General features: G+C 38.4%; 1 protein-coding gene across 1 annotated transcript in view; it reads left to right on the top strand.

Moving 5' to 3' along the window:
• The window catches only part of LOC124605904 (coiled-coil and C2 domain-containing protein 2A), a 348,984-nt gene that overhangs the window by 292,784 nt on the left and 38,543 nt on the right, over positions 1-17,657 (top strand). Inside the window, exons 17-18 of the mRNA XM_047137851.1 lie at positions 8,356-8,477; positions 17,237-17,488. Coding sequence (XP_046993807.1) covers positions 8,356-8,477; positions 17,237-17,488 — 374 coding nt within the window. The remainder of the gene's footprint in view (positions 1-8,355; positions 8,478-17,236; positions 17,489-17,657) is intronic.

The raw sequence follows: 17,657 nt of genomic DNA, 5'->3' as shown, positions 1-17,657 counted from the left end.
TCTTTATTCACATACAATTGTTTGACTCAAGTCACCTTCAAAGTAGTCCCATTCAGTTTCTATACACATCACTGGAAAGCCTCTTTCAGTGTGGTGTGGAGCTGCTCTGTTGAATTCTGCACAATGTCTTCCCTCTTCTGAAATCTGGTCTCCTTCAGAGTCCTTTTCAGTTTAGGGAAAAACCAGGAGTCACTCAGTACTTGGTCAGGAGAACAGGGAGGCTGGTAAACCACAACTGTGTTGTACCTGGCCAAAAAACTCTAAATTAATTGAGAACGATGAGCAGGTGCATTATTATTGTGAAGGTCCCCACTGCCCATGAGTCTAACTGTTCGCAACTCACTGCTTCATGAAGGTGATGCAGAACCTCTTGGTAGTACTTCTGGGATGTACTTACAATATACAACACCAGTGGAGTCAGAAAAAATAGTCAGCATGACTTTCACATTGCTGCATAACTGCCTTGCTTTTATGGGTCTGAAGTATGATGGCTGCTTCCATTTCAATGACTGGAACTTTGTTTCCTGGTCATACTCATAAACACAGGACTCATCACCAGTGACCACTGTGTCAAGAAAATTGAGATCACTGTTCACAGTATCTAGCATGTCGTGGGCAACTTCCAAAACAAATTGTTTCTGCTCAGTTGATAATAACTTCAGCACAAATTTTACTGACACTGTCCTGAAGTCCAAATGGTCTATCAAAATGGAATTAAAGGATCCAATAGTAATTTTAACCTCATCTGCAAGTTTTCTGACTGTGATTTGTCTCTCCTGCATCACCAGGATCCTTGCACCATCAGTAACAAGCTCATTTGCAATTATTGAGGGCCTACCTGAACATGCATTATTCTTCACTGATGAATGACCATCTTTGAAGTGGTTGTACCACTCCTCTATCTGTTGGGACCCATATTTCCTCCCGAAACCCTTGTTGAATATTGCAGATTGTTTCAACATGAGAATCGCCAAGCTTAAAACAAAACTGTTCCAATAATGTTATTCCACTCATTTGCCCAATCGATGACTGCCATGAAAATAAGATTGGATACTTTTTTGAATAACCCTTGTGCATAAAGCACAGAATGAAATGCGTGTTTCTTGTGCAGGTATGTTCTGTGAAGCTTGTTTATAATCCAGGTATGTAAATTTTGTCAAGTATCCCCTGTACTCAGTACAGTTAGCCCCCTTCCCTTTCTGCACTCAAAGCACTCCCTAACCCTCAGGCTAGCCGTATGTGCTGCCTTGGGTGGTGGCGGCATCCCATTGTAGTAATGTTGTGGTATGGTGGGTTGCTAAGTAAGCAGCCCAACTTACATAGCTTAACTGCCAGTTGTGTGTTGGAACATACTCATGATTATAAAAGAAGAGGCACAGTCTATCCCTGTTGAAGCTAATGGTGTGCCACCATTGGTAGATCTTGTTGTCAGCAGAGAGTGTAGCCACCACAGGAGTGCTGTTTGTGTTACAGCGCAAAGCATGGTTCTCACCTTACTGCAACCATCTGTCGGCATCCCCACTGTGCATCTTCCATGCACATTATGTCATATGGCATTGCTCACTGAAGCTCTGTAGAATGATCACGGTGTTGAAATGCACCACATCACACAGCTCGCTGTACCGACTGTGACTGGCACATCTCTGTGTGTGTTACTCTGCTTCTGTCTCCTTGGTCACATGATATGCCCTTAAAACAGTCAAATGTTACAGATGCTAACCGTCACTTAACCTTCCCACCTTAAAGGCTTTTGCTGCTGCCTCAGACCTCTCTGGTAATTTTGAAACCACTCACTGGTAAATTATGTTTGTTGCCCCTTTTTTCAGTTGTTTGTTATACAGTTTCTCAGATATCACACATGCTTCTCTTTTTTAATCTCACAAAGCCTGTACCTTTATGAATGCTACTTCTTCGTTTGTAATAGGTGACACCTGTTCTCATTCTGCTAATTGTCTTTCTTCTATTAGTTCTTGTTTCTTGTCTTTCAGCCCTTCAGTTTTGATGGTGGCTATCTGTGCTTTTAATGGCCCCTCAAGCACAGTTCCAGAGCAGTGCATACCTGGAACCCTTAGTCGTTTCCTGGGCTACTGTCTCACCTGCTTTCTTTGTCTGCTAGTTGCTGTCTCCTGTTCACATGGGGCTACAAAATAGCTGTGATTATATCTGCCACAGCCTCAACTGTGACCTCAGGAACCCCTCTCATGTAGCTGCCTCTGCCTTCTTGACTTCCTCTGTGCTGTGCTTCATGCTCCCTATTGTTGCCATACCACTTATATTGTAGCCATTCACCCCTCTATTTGGGATCTCAGTAGTTTGGGCCTCAGTTATTTTAATCCTTTTTCGAATTTCCTGTTTGCTTGTTTTCTACATGTTTTATAATCATCTTCACATACTCTTTCTTTTCAATGATGAGACTGTATGACATCTCCATACCATGCCAGTACTCTGCTCATTAAGCATCTTGTTAAGGTTTTCTCTCCCAATGACATGTCCAAATATCTATTTAATTCTAGTGACTTCTTTGGCATGCCTGCCAGTGACCCACGTGTCTGTCAGCCATAGCCCCACACCCTCAGCTCATCCATGACCTCTTCTTGCATTTCCTGTGGCCAGTGGTTATCCACAAAGGCTTTTCCAAATCATTGTACATCATCCTGTTCAAATTTAATGTATCTGTCCAGTTGGCAGCTCCTTGCTCCATCCTCCTCACTGCAAAGTACATGTTTTTATTGTTGGCCCATTTCATCCATATTTCACTTTTAAGATTGTGCAAAAATGCCACTGGATGTAGTCTCCCTCCTGGTTGGAATCTCTTGCCATCTCCATCAGAAGGTTGCCCTTCTTATAAACAATTTACTGCTACATTGTTCACTCAAGACTCTATTGATTTTAGTGGCTTCCTTCTATATCATTTCTTTTACAAAGGTATATATGTTATCATTGTCAGCAGTCACAGTGTCAGCAACCATATTTTCTCATGTTGTTAACACTGTCTTGCTCTTGGTGAATCTCTGCCTTATTGTTATCACTAACTTCAATTATTTTTGTCTCATTTCATACAGAGACTAGTTGTGCATCAAAGAGGTTGTAATTGCTGGTGCACCTAGCCACAGCTGGTTTGACTTGCATTATTTTTCAGTTTGTCTGTCTGCCCTTTGTGACACATTTTTCAGTTTATTGATTTGCTCATTCCATTGAATAAGGAATTCTGCTTGCTGAGATGTTACCTCTCTGATTTAGGCCCAGTTTTCCTCTATCATCCTATTGAAATACATAGTGTTTTCTTCTTTCTGACCTTTAACTCTTGATTTATTTGAGCACTGTTTTCCTGAATCTTTTTCTTCAGTTCAGGTGAATTTTCATGTATATTTTTCTCTATCCCTTTCAAGGCAGATGTCTTTCTATCCCAATGCCCTCACAGCTGCTAAAAAATGTCTGCATACCTAAATTCTTTTCCCCTTTGGTAATTGTCTGAGTTTGTTCCTGTTTTATATTGCTTGCTTTGCTTTGTTAGTATTTTTTCTGCAGTTGTGAAATTAGTGTACTACTGTCTTTCACATCTACTGCCTCATTCATGAAATAAAAGTCTATTTCACTGGTTTCTGACATTTCTGCGACACCTGAATCTGCATCTACCTTTTCATTTTGTTCCCGGCTTGTATAACTTAAAATTCTATTCACTATCTGTCTTGTCTTGTTCCTCCATGACTTTTATTGCTATAGCCACATTTCACCAATTTTCACTTCCCGACACCATACATTAGGTTATTTCCAACATTCACCCAAAATACACTTCTACTCATCAACACCTACAGCAGCAATGCCGCATGCAACCCACTATGCCAGTGAAGCTTTTGCGAGACATCCAAATTTTTGCTGCAATGCTGTCGTTGATGTTTTGTGGTACCGATGTCCGATACCACTGGAACCTGTCTTCTTTACTAAATGTTCATGGTGTTCACTGTTTCACTTGTATGCCACTTCTTGCATACATGTCAGGCACCACTGCTGTTTGCATGTCCAACATGCTCAAATTCATGTCTCCTCATTAGTCTTTATATCAATATTTTTCATTTTAACTTCAGATGTCCGTCTTCTGCAATTCCTTCATCAGGTGTTAACTTGACTAGCTCAAAAATGCTACAGACTCTCTATGCTCATTATTACTAGTGTTGTCAGCACCACATGACAATGCCACATCTGCCAGAAAAGGTGTGTAATGACAGAAGGTACTGGAAGGTAAGATTTACTAGCTAGCACATACTGCTAAGTAGATCGTTGCTATGGGTATCAGTAACAGCACACTTACAGTGAATGTGCTCACTGGAAAGAGCTACATTGGGGTTGGTAAACATTGCTGTGGCTGATGAGGATAGGATTTCAAGTAGGATATTTCTTATATTGCAACTTGATGAAGCACAGTGAAAGATGAGGATGATCTTTTCAAAGCCTTGGTGATATTCAGTGATAAGTGGAATAATAGCTGGCAGTTGATTGACAGTTGTGACAGATTTGTTGGCTGTTGTGTAAAGAAATAGCACAAGAAATCTCCTTGTAGACTAAATGGGAAGAATAGTGTCTGTCTTTAAAGGCTTTGGCATGTTTATTGGTGTATCTGAATATCACCTTCTTCCCATTACACATGGAATACTCACAGCTGTTGTGTGATATGAATGTTTTTAGCATGTAATGTATGACAGGTGTCAGAACTGAGATAAAGAGTTACGGAAGAAAAGATCAAGGCTCTCCTTACCATGTGTCAGTCACAAATATGTCATCAGTGAAAAAATGGGAATGATCCTTTAGGTGGTTCATAAACGATGATCATAGGAACATGCCATGTGACTTCCCTGAGTAGTTTTGCAGATTTCTGTGTGATTTGCTTACAAAGCAGAAATAATTATGAATCGGCATGTGGTTAACCAAGAGGGTAGGAAAGTGGGTGGTGGATTTGGTGTCAAGAGGTTCAAGTGGCTCTAAGCACTATGGGACTTAACATCTGAGGTCATCAGTCCCCTAGACTTAGAACTACTTAAACCTAACTAACCTAAGGGCATCACACACATCCATGCTCGAGGCAGGATTCGAACCTGTGACCGTAGCAGCAGCACAGTTCCAGACTGAAGCACCTAGAACTGCTCGGTCACAGTGTCCAGTGTGTCAGGAGGTAGAAGGTAATTTTCCATGGTAGAAAAGCCATGGTTCTGTGGAATGTTGGCATACAGGGATGCTACAAGCAAAGAGTCTGGTGATACTGTGACAGGAGCTGTGAAAAGGCAGTGGAAGAAGTAATTAGTGACTTGGATGCTAGAAGTGAGATTGCAAAAAATTCATTGGATAAGCTGGTCTATCATTTGTGAGCCACAACTGAACAAACAGTAGAGAGATCTTTATTTTGAGCAGAAGACCATTTTTTTCTTTTCTTTTATATCGCAGACATGTTTTGCTGAAGCTCCAGCATTGTCAGTGGACTTTCTATTAAAGAGGAAAAATGCTCCGTCATTAGCCTCATTCAGCATTTTTCCCGTAGGTGAAAAGTTTTGGAATGGACCTAATATAATAATGTTGGTTCAAGTTCATGTTGAACTTCTATGATAGGATCGCAGTGCCAAGGTTTTTTTTAAAGGAATTTTAGAAAGCTGGCAGTGGCCCCTCATCAAATAGTCACTGCAGCTGATGCCCATGTTGGTGGACTCTTAGTCTGTGAGAAAAATGGTAACCTTAAGATTGATTTAAAGTCATCAAAAGCAGCATATAACATAGCTGTGATGCTGGACTCATGGAAAGACATTTGGGGAAGGTACACTATGTGACTGAATGTATTTGGGCACATGGCTGAAAATGACTTACAAGTTTGTGGTGCCCTCCATTGATGATTCTGGAATTCAATATGGTGTTGGCCCACCGTTAGCCTTGATGAGAGCTTCTAGTCTTGCAGGCATACATTCAATCAGGTGCTGGAAGGTTTCTTGTGGAATGGCAGCCCATTCTTCATGCAGTTCTGCATTGAGGAGAGGTGTTGATGTCAGTCAGTAAGGCCTGGTGCGAAGTTGGCATTCCAAAACATCCCAAAAGTGTTCTATAGGATTCGGATCAGGACTCTGTGCAGGCCAGACCATGTCATGCAACCACTCCACCACAGGCCGTATATTATGAACAGGTGCTCAATCATGTTGAAAGATACAGTTGCCATTGCCCAATTGCTCTTCAACTGTGGGAAGCAAGAAGGTGCTTAAAACATCAGTGTAGGCCTGTGCTGTGATAGTGCCATGCATAACAACAAGGGGTGCAAGCCCCCTCCATGAAAAACCTGACCACACCATAACACCACTGCCTCTGAATTTTACTTTTGACACTACACACACTGGCAGATGATGTTCACCGGGGATTCGTCATACCCACACCCTGCCATTGGATCGCCATGTTGTGTACCATAATTTTTCACTCCACACAACGTTTTTTCACTGTTCAGTCATCCAGTGTTTAGCTCCTTACATCAGGCAAGGCATTTTTTGGTGTTTCTTCTCATCTCCCGTCTAACTGTCATAGTACTTTCAGTGGATCCTCATACAGTTTGGTATTCCTGTGTGATAGTCTGGATAGATGTCTGCCTATCAAACATTACAACCCTTTTCAACTGTCAGCAGTCTCTGTCAGTCAACAGACAAGGTCGGCCTATTCGCCTTTGTGCTGTACATGTCCCTCCACATTTCCACTTCACTATCACATCAGAAACAGTGGACCTAGGGATGTTTAGGAGTGTGAAAATTTTGTGCACAGACGTATGACACAAGTGACACCCAATCACCTGACCACATTTGAAGTCCATGAGTTCCGCAGAGCACCCCATTCTGCTCTCTCATGATGTCTAATGACTACTGAGGTCACTGATATGGAGTACCTGGCAGCACAATGCACCTAATATGAAAAACGTATGTTTTTGGGGGTGTCCAGATACTTATGATCAAATAGTGCAGGTAAAGCTAGGTTGGAGCTGAGGAATGTCTGGGAGTGTTCCTGGTAGTTTATGTGCAGAAGAGAGGGAGCTTGGGGAGGATTTCAGTTGAAGTGAGTCTTGAAGTGGTTATGGCAAGCTTCATTATGTGCATTAGCTGGACTGTGGTCAGTTGTGTGGGTAGGGAAAACATCTTCCAGTGAAATAAATGAATTAAGCCGGTCATTGACAAAGCCTGAAAAGAACAGCATGATTAAGCATAGTTTTTGAACTGAAAGTAAAGCTTTTTGAGAGGAATGAGACTTATGCTGCAGTCAGGTATTTGGAAGACAGATTAACAGCAGTATTGGTAAGCTGCAGATAGTGTTAAAGTAATTTAGTTTATGGGGAGGAGGATGTGGAAGTGTATGGAAAAGTGATAGGTAGAGTAGGTCACCAAAGCAGGCTCTGGAAACTATGAGAGGTTGACAGAGAGAAAGGCTATGGGGTTAATGGTTTTTTTGTGAGTATTGGTATTTCCAGATGGGAAGAAGGCATAGGTTACATGGCTTTCTCAAATGGTTTTGTAAATGTAATTCTGTGGTTTCATTCTCAGAGATAGGAAGCCCTAAGGGTCTACCGGGAAGGATAGATATTTTTATTGTAAGACTTTTAAATATGTGCAATCTAGAAGTTTGGGTTGGTAGTGGGTGCTATGGTTATGTTTTGCAATTTATGTTGACAGGAAAAAATGAACACTAAGTGCATAAATAAATAGAAGGAAAAAGTACAGGAGAGTTTAGGTATGAAACAAGCCTTGCATTTGAGAAAACAGTGGATTATGGTATAGCTGTTCTTTTTGTTATTGTATGTTATAGCAGTGGGTGTTCAAAGTGTGCAATAGTGAGTGACAGGGAGGATAAGGGAGGTGGTGATGTGTGTGTGTGTGTGTGTGTGTGTGAGAGAGAGAGAGAGAGAGAGAGAGAGAGAGAGAGAGAGAGAGAGAGAGAGAGAGAGATTAGCTACAAAGCTAGCATACCATACATCAATAAGGTTAGTTGCTGTTGTTTTCACTGCATGGTCATCCTTTTAGTTTTGTCAGGTGACTTGAGGGAACTAAAACTAGTATCCAGCTCCATAATTGATGAAGGTTTAGAAACCAGATTTTTGTGAGCTGAGTTACACATTTCTAATAACAAACATTTTTCAGATAGAAAGTGAAACCTTAGAAAAATTCAAAGCTTTGGTATGAGTACGTTAGGCCTATACATTTTGACAGCAGAGTCACCATATTTTGCACTTTCTTGTTTACCTCTCCCTTAGGTCAATGTCTATTGAATATCTTGTGTGCTATTAAAAACATAATTTCGTCAGTTTTCTTGCAATCCTGATGTAGACGCATTGCACTGATAATATTTCAGATCTGTGTGGAGATGATGGTCCTGTGACAGCAGAAATGGCTGCTCGCTATGTTGCAATGATACCTGTTATATCTGGTAACACACTATTCCCAGGACTTTTTGATGTGTGGCTGACATCAGATGTAAGTGCACTTTTCTTTGTAGCAAGCAGTTTAATTACATAATAGTAATATAATAGCTGTTCTAGGTGAATTTCCACTGGCAAGAGAAGAAGTAATTCTAAATAAATTAAATGTAATCAAACAACAGTTTCTCACACATTCAGGTACAAGATTATATTACTCATGCATAAACTGGAGAACTGTAGTTCTTTCTTTTTATGCCAGTGATTATACAAATATAAAAATGTTTTTCGGAATAAAAGTTGTAATAAGTATTCTTCATCTGTGAAATTTAAATGTTTTGTTCTATCACCGCATGTTATATTCTGGGCAGGGAGAGGGGAGGGATCCACTTATTATCCCAATATTTTGCTTTTAACAAAGAATTTCTTTAAAATTATGGCATTTTTTATATATGTGGTGTCTGTTCCTTTCAGACAAGTGTGAAATAACAGAACCATTTTGATCATGCAGCAACACTGTATTTTACAGATTACAAGACACACTTCTTTTCTTTGAAAGGTGCATCTTATGCTCAAAATTAATTTAAAAATATCCAGTGATTGATTTAAAATTCTGACCAGTCTTAAAAATTGCCATATTTTCAATGCCATGGGAAACCTATCTCTATCTGCCAGCCTTGGATTCAACCGGCAGCAGCAGTACACCAATGCAATTCTCATGAGTTGTAGGGATTCACAAGCCTGCAAACACGCTCTCCTTCCTGCCCCACCATAACAAACCCAGAACACCGTTTAACTTTTGATGCGTCATTGCCATCAAATGTGCCAGTGAACACGAATTAAAGTGATTTGTGTTATCAGTAACAGTACAATATTTTTGTTAGTAGCTAGTTTCGTAATGGAAAAAATAAAAAGTATTCATATGATGGGGCTATAAATTGAAAGTAATAGCAGATGCAGAAGAACATGGAAACAGAGCAGCTGAGTGGCGTTTCGGCTCTCCACCAACATAAAAAAACATTCGCAGTTAGCGAGCCAGTAAAGAAGAACTGAAAAATGAGAAAAACTTTAGGGGTGGAGTTGGTTTGTGCTACAGGTTTGTGAACCAACATGGACTTAGTATGCGAACCAAAAACCAAAGTATTTTGGAAAATGGCACAAGAGTATGAAGAGAAAATATTATCTTTCTATTGCTTTATTATTCAACATCAAAAGAAAACCTATGTGGAACTAAGCCAAGTAGTGAATATGGACAAAACTCCTCTGACATTTGATTTGCTGGGTAACAGAACAGCTGTCTTGAAAAGTTCTAAAACTGTAACTATAAAAACAAGTTGGCATCAAAAATTGCAGTATACTGTTGTCCTTTCATGCTGTGCTGACAGTACTAACTTTTATCCAGTGATCATTTTCAAGCACAAAACAATGCCAAAACCTGAAATATTGCCAGGTTTTGTTGCTCACATACATGACAAGGGTTGGATTGACTTGGCTGGTAAGACATTATTGATTAACAGAGTGTGGGAGAGAAGAAGAGTTCTTGTGATGGACCAGTTTAGCAATCATTTGAAAAATTCTGTGAAAGAGAAATTGAGACAGTGAAATACAGAGCTTGCTGTTATTCCAGGACAACCTACTTCATAATTGCAACCTCTTGATGTCTCCATAAATAAACCATTTACAGTGAATATGAGAAAGGAATGGAACAAGTGGATGATGAATTAAATCCAACATGAATTCACGCCGAAGGGAGTGTTAAAATGACCTACAATGAAACAAATATGTGAGTGGATAAAACAGTTATGGTCTAGAGTGAGAGAAGATTTGTTGTTAAATCTTTCAAGAAGTGCAGCATAAGCGACACTCTCGATGGCAATGAAGAGCATCTTATATGTGAAAAGGACAACAATGATGATGGAGACGAAGAAGAAGAAAGTTCAAATGACAGGTTTCAGGGATTTTAAAGGTCACTTTGGTTTCATAAACTAAGATTTTTTTTAGTCTGGTTTTGCAATCTAATAATAAAAATGTTAAAAATGTTATTTTAAAAAAATTGCTTAAAAATTAAGGTGCAGTTTACAGTCCATAGATAGTCCGTAAAATAAGATATGATTCAAGGGGGAATTAAAGACATCAGCTGCCAGTGAGCATTGATTTATGTCAAAGGGAGAAGTTGAAAATTTTTGTCAGACCAGGTTTCAAACCTGGATCTCCTGCTTAACAGGCAAATTAACTGACCACTACATTATCTGGACACAGTAGTCATCGCAACTGCCCAGACTGCCCTAGGATGCACCCATCGGACCCAAATTCCCACCTATCTACACATTACTGAAATAGTGCCCATTGCCCATTATCTTCATTATTCACAGCATTTCACCGATTCTCATAAGAGTTGAAGACTGGTGTGCTGCAACCCCTTTAGTGCAGATGCACTGCAAGCTTGAACTCTTATGGGAATTGGCAAAATGACATGAGTAATGAGGATAATGGGTATGGGGCTCTACATCAGTGGTCTGAGGATAAGTTGAGAATCTGGGTCTGATGGGAAGCATGCTAGGGTAGTCCATGCAGCTGCAATGATCAGTGTGTCTGTATGGGATACTGGTCAGCTCATCTGCCTAAGAAGCAGGAGACCCAACTTCAAATCTCCATCCAGCACAAATCTGCAACTTTCTCCATTGATATAAATCAGTACTTGCTGGCGTCTAATGTATTTCATTCCTTTGTGTCATGCATTTGTTATAGTTATATTCAGTGCACTCTTATTTTGTATACACTGACAGAAATGGAAAGCGTTACACTGTGAAGCACAAATCTAGTATTTATAAAACTTGAAGAAATGTTCATTGCAAAGCAGGAATAAAATGGTTAAACTCAGATTCCATTTTAAAGTAATGGCCACCATCAACATCAGTAAGAGGTGTTACCCCACACGCATTAGTGCTCTCTTGTGTTCTTTGAATCACAGAGACCGCCAGACTTTGAATATCATCCTGGAGGAATTTTTTGCCATGCCTGAAACACATGCTGTGTCAGTTCATGAAGATTGCTGCCTGGAGGCTGTTATACGTCTTCCCATCACATCCCAGACATGATCTGTGGGTGACAAATGAACAGGCTCAATCAGTACATTCCTTGAGGTCTTTGTGATGCGAACTGTATGGTCAGGTATTGCATTATCCACTGGAATATACGTTTTGGTACTCTGTCCATGAAGTATATGACAACAGTATTTACAGTTCTAACTATGCACTTCCAAACACTCATCCACCGTTCAACAGTTACCAAATCAGTTGCATCTTTGTATCCATGATTCCAGGAGTTGAAGGGGTAAGGCATCAAGAATCACTGCTCCCTGTGACATTTTAACTTGTCATCTACAGAGATTTTGGCATCAATACTACCACCAAAAACTCGTCACTGGACACCACATTATGTCCTCAGCATCTCAGTTGACGCTGGCTCTACACCGTGCAAGTCTGTGGTACCTGTGACATGGTGGCAGTGATAAACTGCAAATGATAATTTGAGATTTCCCATACAACTTTTACTAATATTTCTGACAGTTTGTGATGACATCCAGACTGTAACCATATTTCAATTGTTGTCAGCCATCTGTTTGTCAGAGCTATCTTCTAATGGTGTAACCTTTCTGGAAGGACCTGTGCCTACTCTTCTTGCTGCACAATTTTCCTGAGTGCACCTCGTCAGCTTCACTTTTTAATAGTCACATTGTAGCTAACTGTCTGTGAGAACATTGATATGATGCTCCCATGTCTCAAAGTTTGAAAGACGGTGATAAACTGCACATGCACATCCTCTGGGCATGCAGTGTTACAAATTCCACTTTCAAACACCCGATAACCATCATACATAAACACACTACTCACCATCTGTAAGAGTGGCATTTTTCTTTACTGCAAATACCGAGAACAGCCTTCAGTAAGGATGAAATCTTAATCAACATGTATATTGCTGGCATGTAGTGAAAGTATTTGCAGTATAGCACTTTCCATTTCCATTTTCTATATCTACACTTCTGATGTAGATATACTATTTGCTAAAATAAGTGTCAGTGAATCACAAAATTGACAACGTAGGTTCTTCTTCTCCTTCTCATTCTTCTCCTCCTCCTCCTCCTGCTTTAAGGCCTCATTGGACGGTTTCAATCAATTTCTGGTCATTTTCAGTAGGTTTTCTTTCTGAATTGCCCAGTATCTTTTCATTCATTCTGATCTTTTTTGTTGTTCCTCATCTGTAAATACTCTTTCTTATTACTTGTTGTCTGTCTGTATTTTATTTCGATCTTATTTTTATGTTTTTCAGTTGCTTTAAAGTTTCTGTTTTGTTTTGCTAATCATCCAGGGTTAATTCTAGCTCTTTCATATCCTCCCTGATATTCCATACCCATCCTGCTTGTTGCTTCATGTTCCAAAGTTTCTTTATAATTTTTCTTGGTAGTCTGGTTTCTGGTTTCCTTGTAATGTGACCAAAAAAAGAGATGCTTTTTTCTGTATAGTACCTGCAGTGGGCTCCAGTCTGCTGTACACCACTTCATGTGGCACAATCTGCCATTTTTCGTCTTTTTGATCATTCTTATTTATGTGTATTGTAGCTATTCTTCTCTCTACTTTTAGGATTTTGTCAAATATGTTTCTCTGGGTGACTGAAAAGAGTTTCACTTCCATGTGTCATTTCTTGTTGAACCAGCATATTGTAAAGTTTTAATTTAATTTTGATTGAGAGACATATTTTATTGTACGCAACCATGTTAATTTTTGAGCTTTTATCATTTTGTTAGCTGTTACATGCATGTTTCTTGCTTCCCTGTTATTTACTGTTATGTGGTTGATTAATAGTGGATCTGCTACCATTTTCTCAGTCTTTTTGAATGATATCTGGAGTCCTGTTCATTGTGCTATATTTTGTGGGGTTGTTAGTTGATTTCTGGCTTCTTGAATGTATTAGCTAGTAACGCTAAGTCATCTAAGAATCCCAAGCAGTTTAAGTTTATTTTATCTTTCTTGGTTCCATTTCTTATGTTTTTAGGATTTTCCTTGTACCATTCTCTCATGATGCACTCAGTTGAAAAGTAACGGAGATAAATCATCTTCCTGTCTTAACCCTGTTTTAGTCATAAATGGCTCAGATATTTCTCCTCTGAACTTTACAGTAGATTTGGTGTTCATTAGAGCTAAATTTTTATTTGGGGTGGAGACTGAAATTTCTTAGTGTCTTCATCACTGAAGATCTGTAGAAACAATGATAAGCATTCTTGAAGTCTGTAGTCAGTATTCTCATAGTTCTTCCTTGTTCCAGATTTTCACTGTGCATTGATGTAATGATATCTTCACTGGTTCTGCTGCGTATTTCCAAAGTTCCACAAATTTTTGATCTTTTAGTTTTTGAGCTCTTTAAAAGCTTTGTAGACTTCATGGATTGCATGTGGGTTTACACTTTCTGCTGGAGTTTTAATAGGGGCATCTGTGTTTATTTATAGTAGTTTTGGAACATCTTTGCAATTTTTAGTAATTTTTTTAATATTTCTGCTAAAATTTCTATATTTTTGCACTGCCAAGGGCCATCTTATTATTTTTATACTTTTAACATTAATATTGGAGAGTCATATCTTTGTGCTTGTCTGCTAAATAATTTGTAGAAATCTCTGGAGGTTGTTTTCTCACTATTTATTTCTATCATTAGAAGTATATCTTTTCAATATTGGCATTTAATTTTTATTATTACTTTTTGAGTTATCTTTCTTTGGTCTGTGAGTTCAAAGTGTGATTCTCCTGTTTTATGACGCTGATACCTTAGCCAAGCTTGATGTCTATCTGCCATTGTTTTATCATATTCATCACTCCACCATTTATGTTTTTTTCCTTGGATTTACTGGGCTACTGTTCAGCTTTTTATTTCTACTGAGGAGCCATTTCCTCTAGATTATCTGTTTTATCTTTATATTCCTTGTTTGTTCTCCATATTCCTTGTTACTTATCAACTTATGAGGGTCATGGGTTCTCTTCTTTTTGGGGTGGGATTTTTTCCTTGCTAACAGGGTAAATTTAATTTTTATTTTTATCATGTAATGATCTGATACAGTATCTGTACCGCTCAGAATTTTCACATTGTGGTAATTTTTAGCCATACAGACATGATCCAGTGCCATTCTCCTGTTTTCCAGTCCAGATATTTCCAAATTTTGAGTTTATTTGGTCTTTTCTTGAAGTGTGGACTTTGAGATCATATCATGATTTCTACACAATTCCAGTAGTCTCATACATTCCTGTTTGTTCTTCTTTGTGTTAGCCATTTCTTTGTTACATCCCTGTATGTCTTCTCCCTTCCGGGCTGGCCTCTAAAATCAACAATTAAAATTTTGGTGTGGTTTTTATTTACATTTGTTGCCATCTGATCTAGCTTCCAAAATTCATCCATATTTTCTCTGTGTCCTTTCTTATTATTTTTATAATTAGTTAGGGGATGGGAATTTATTATTGTGTATATTTTATTTGCAGTTTTTATAGTTACTGTAGATCGCCTGGGAGATTGTGATTTAAATTCTATTACAGATTCAATTATTTTGAGAGTGACCCCATATCATGTTCCTAACTGTGGACATTGTTTCAATACACTTTTTCTTGGTATTTCCCTATAAATTATATATCTGTGTGATTCTGTTGGTTCCTGATCAGTGTTTCTCATTTCCTGAAGTCCTCCTTTGCAATCCATTTTGTCTGCTACAATTTTGAGTTTCCTTGGTTGTATGATGGAATTTATGTTGTGTGTTGCTATGTAGTTTATCTGTCCTGTGTTGAATCTAAATTTTGATCTTCTGTCAGTCTTGGCTATTTTCAGATGCTCCAACTCATCTAAGTCATCTGTCAAGTGACTGCCCACCATATCCTTGTGCAGTCTTCCTTGAAAAATCACCAAACAGTGGACTTTTCCTTAAAAGATTTCCTTTCATCTTCAACTTTCAAAGGTAGTCACTATTGTATGGAGCAAGCCCCAAGTTACAACTAGCATCATTAACTGCAGAGGCTGGTTTGTGTTTGGTCCACAAGAGCTATTTTATTTTGCTGTAGGTTCGTAAACTCAGCTTGCATGAGGCTTCCAACCAGTTGTTTCCTTTCAACTGTTCTTTCCTTATTTGAATGATGGTCAGAATTTTTGTACAGATTCTTATTTGTGTGAGTAACTTTCCATAGATTTCAGTACATAAAGTTCTGCCATTCTCTTTTAAGTACCTACCCATCCAAAAATAAAACCGACTCTGATGTTTGAATTGATACTACAGACATACAAGAAATTTTAAAAATCTGAGTGATGCTTCTTTCCATGACCCAATCTACTGAAAGTGTCATTAAGCCTTACTTGTCGGTTTTCTTGTGGCAGTGTGCAGGGTTTTTCATGTCTCACGGAAAGTAAGTTGTTGTGAGATAGGGTCAAAGTAGAACTGACAAGCAATTTGTAAAGATATATTATTCTTGTGACATCATTTCATGTCTATGAAACATACTGAATAATAAAATGGTATCAAAATTGTCTGTAGTCTCTCCAGGAATAGGACTGGGCATCATGTTACTAAAATGTACAGTAAGGCTAGCAAAATCTGACAACACAACAATAATTTTCACATAAAAGAAGAAAAACTTAGATTAGATGAAATTTTGTCACCAGTATTGAATACAATAAATAATATCAAATCAATCAATATAGGTGACAGTTGAAAGTCGATGCCACCTTGGGGCATAAACTTGGATTTCCTGCTCATTGTGAGAAGCTGTCATTACTATTAGGCTATCTGTGCCACTCACACCTCCAGTCATTTCATTTTAGTGCATTTACTTAATTTCAGAACATCATTCCATTCGTCTGCCAGGCTCTGGAACTCACATTGGCCCATAAATAGTCAGTTGTATGCCTTAGACTTTAGCCTCGCACATAACGACCACCAACAGTGAGTGGAAGCTCAACAATGTTTCAGCTTCTGGTGGTAAATACCACAGATTTTCTCACAAGATATTTGAAAGTGAACCACCATACATTTTTGATACCTGTACATTTCTCCTATTATTACTCGAGTAATGTGTCTACACCAACTTATAATTTTTTTTTTAAAATCATGGTTCTTTCAATGATATATATGACATATTTTAATTGTAATTTAATTTTCTTTCTTATTGTCTGATACATGCATCTTTATATTAAATAATAGGAGGAAAATCATACAAACTTTTCTGTGTATTAAACTGACTATACTATTGGTTCACCCAAATTAGGTAATTTTTCATATCGCAAAAACTTGTATTAACAATTTTATCCAATGAGAGTCCTTTTGAATCTATAGTTCTCTCTTTTAGTTTAATAAATATATTATCTGTCTCTGAAATCAATGCAGCAATACACTTATCTCTGTTGTATGTTGTCTATTGAATACATATTGATTTGTTATGTATATTATCTGCATTGTCTTTTGAGCTTTTCTGATTCATTTTGATTTTTTAGAATCAGTTGCTCAAGCAGTTCTTTTGATTTTTGTTACCTCACAGAGTCCATAGCATTAATATTGCAGTGGATATTGCCCTAATGTTATAAATCTCAATCTAATCCATGTGTATTACGAAGTTCCGTATTTTGTAATATTGTAACTTTTTATGAATTAGTCCTATTCTGCAAATATTTCAGACAAAAAAGTGAACCACATATCTGTACCATGATAATGATATAAACAGTATAACATAAGGTTAACAAACATATCTGGGAAATTTTATTTTGTGTTACATCTGTATATTTTGGTATATTTCTCAGCAAGTTGTGAGGTTGCTGTCTGGCGACTGTGAGGACCATGCTGTGCTGCTGTGTTGCTACCTCCTGCATCTGGGAATGCAAGCCTGGCTGCTCCTCGGAGTTGGTGTGCCCCATGGACCAGCTGCCTATGTTTTAACTCGAGATGCCCCAGGAACTTTCCGCATTTGGGATCCTGTGTCTGGTCAAGCATGTAGCATCACAGACACATTCTGTCCTCTCCAAAAAACATATTGCCTCATTAATGAAGACAATGTGAGTACTGGTACTGACTATTAAGTTACACTGAATACAGTAAGACTTTCTCCATTTAATGCAATAAATAATGGAGGTAGTTAAGCAAGCAAGCACATAGAAATAACAATACAACTGGGAATTTTATCTTTGACACATAAGGGAACAAAGCAAAAATACTTATGGTTCA

Source organism: Schistocerca americana, chromosome 3 (genome assembly GCF_021461395.2).
Source record: "Schistocerca americana isolate TAMUIC-IGC-003095 chromosome 3, iqSchAmer2.1, whole genome shotgun sequence".
NCBI lineage: Eukaryota > Metazoa > Arthropoda > Insecta > Orthoptera > Acrididae > Schistocerca > Schistocerca americana.
Note: the sequence above shows the minus strand (reverse complement) of the source record. Positions and strands in the feature narration are given on the sequence as shown.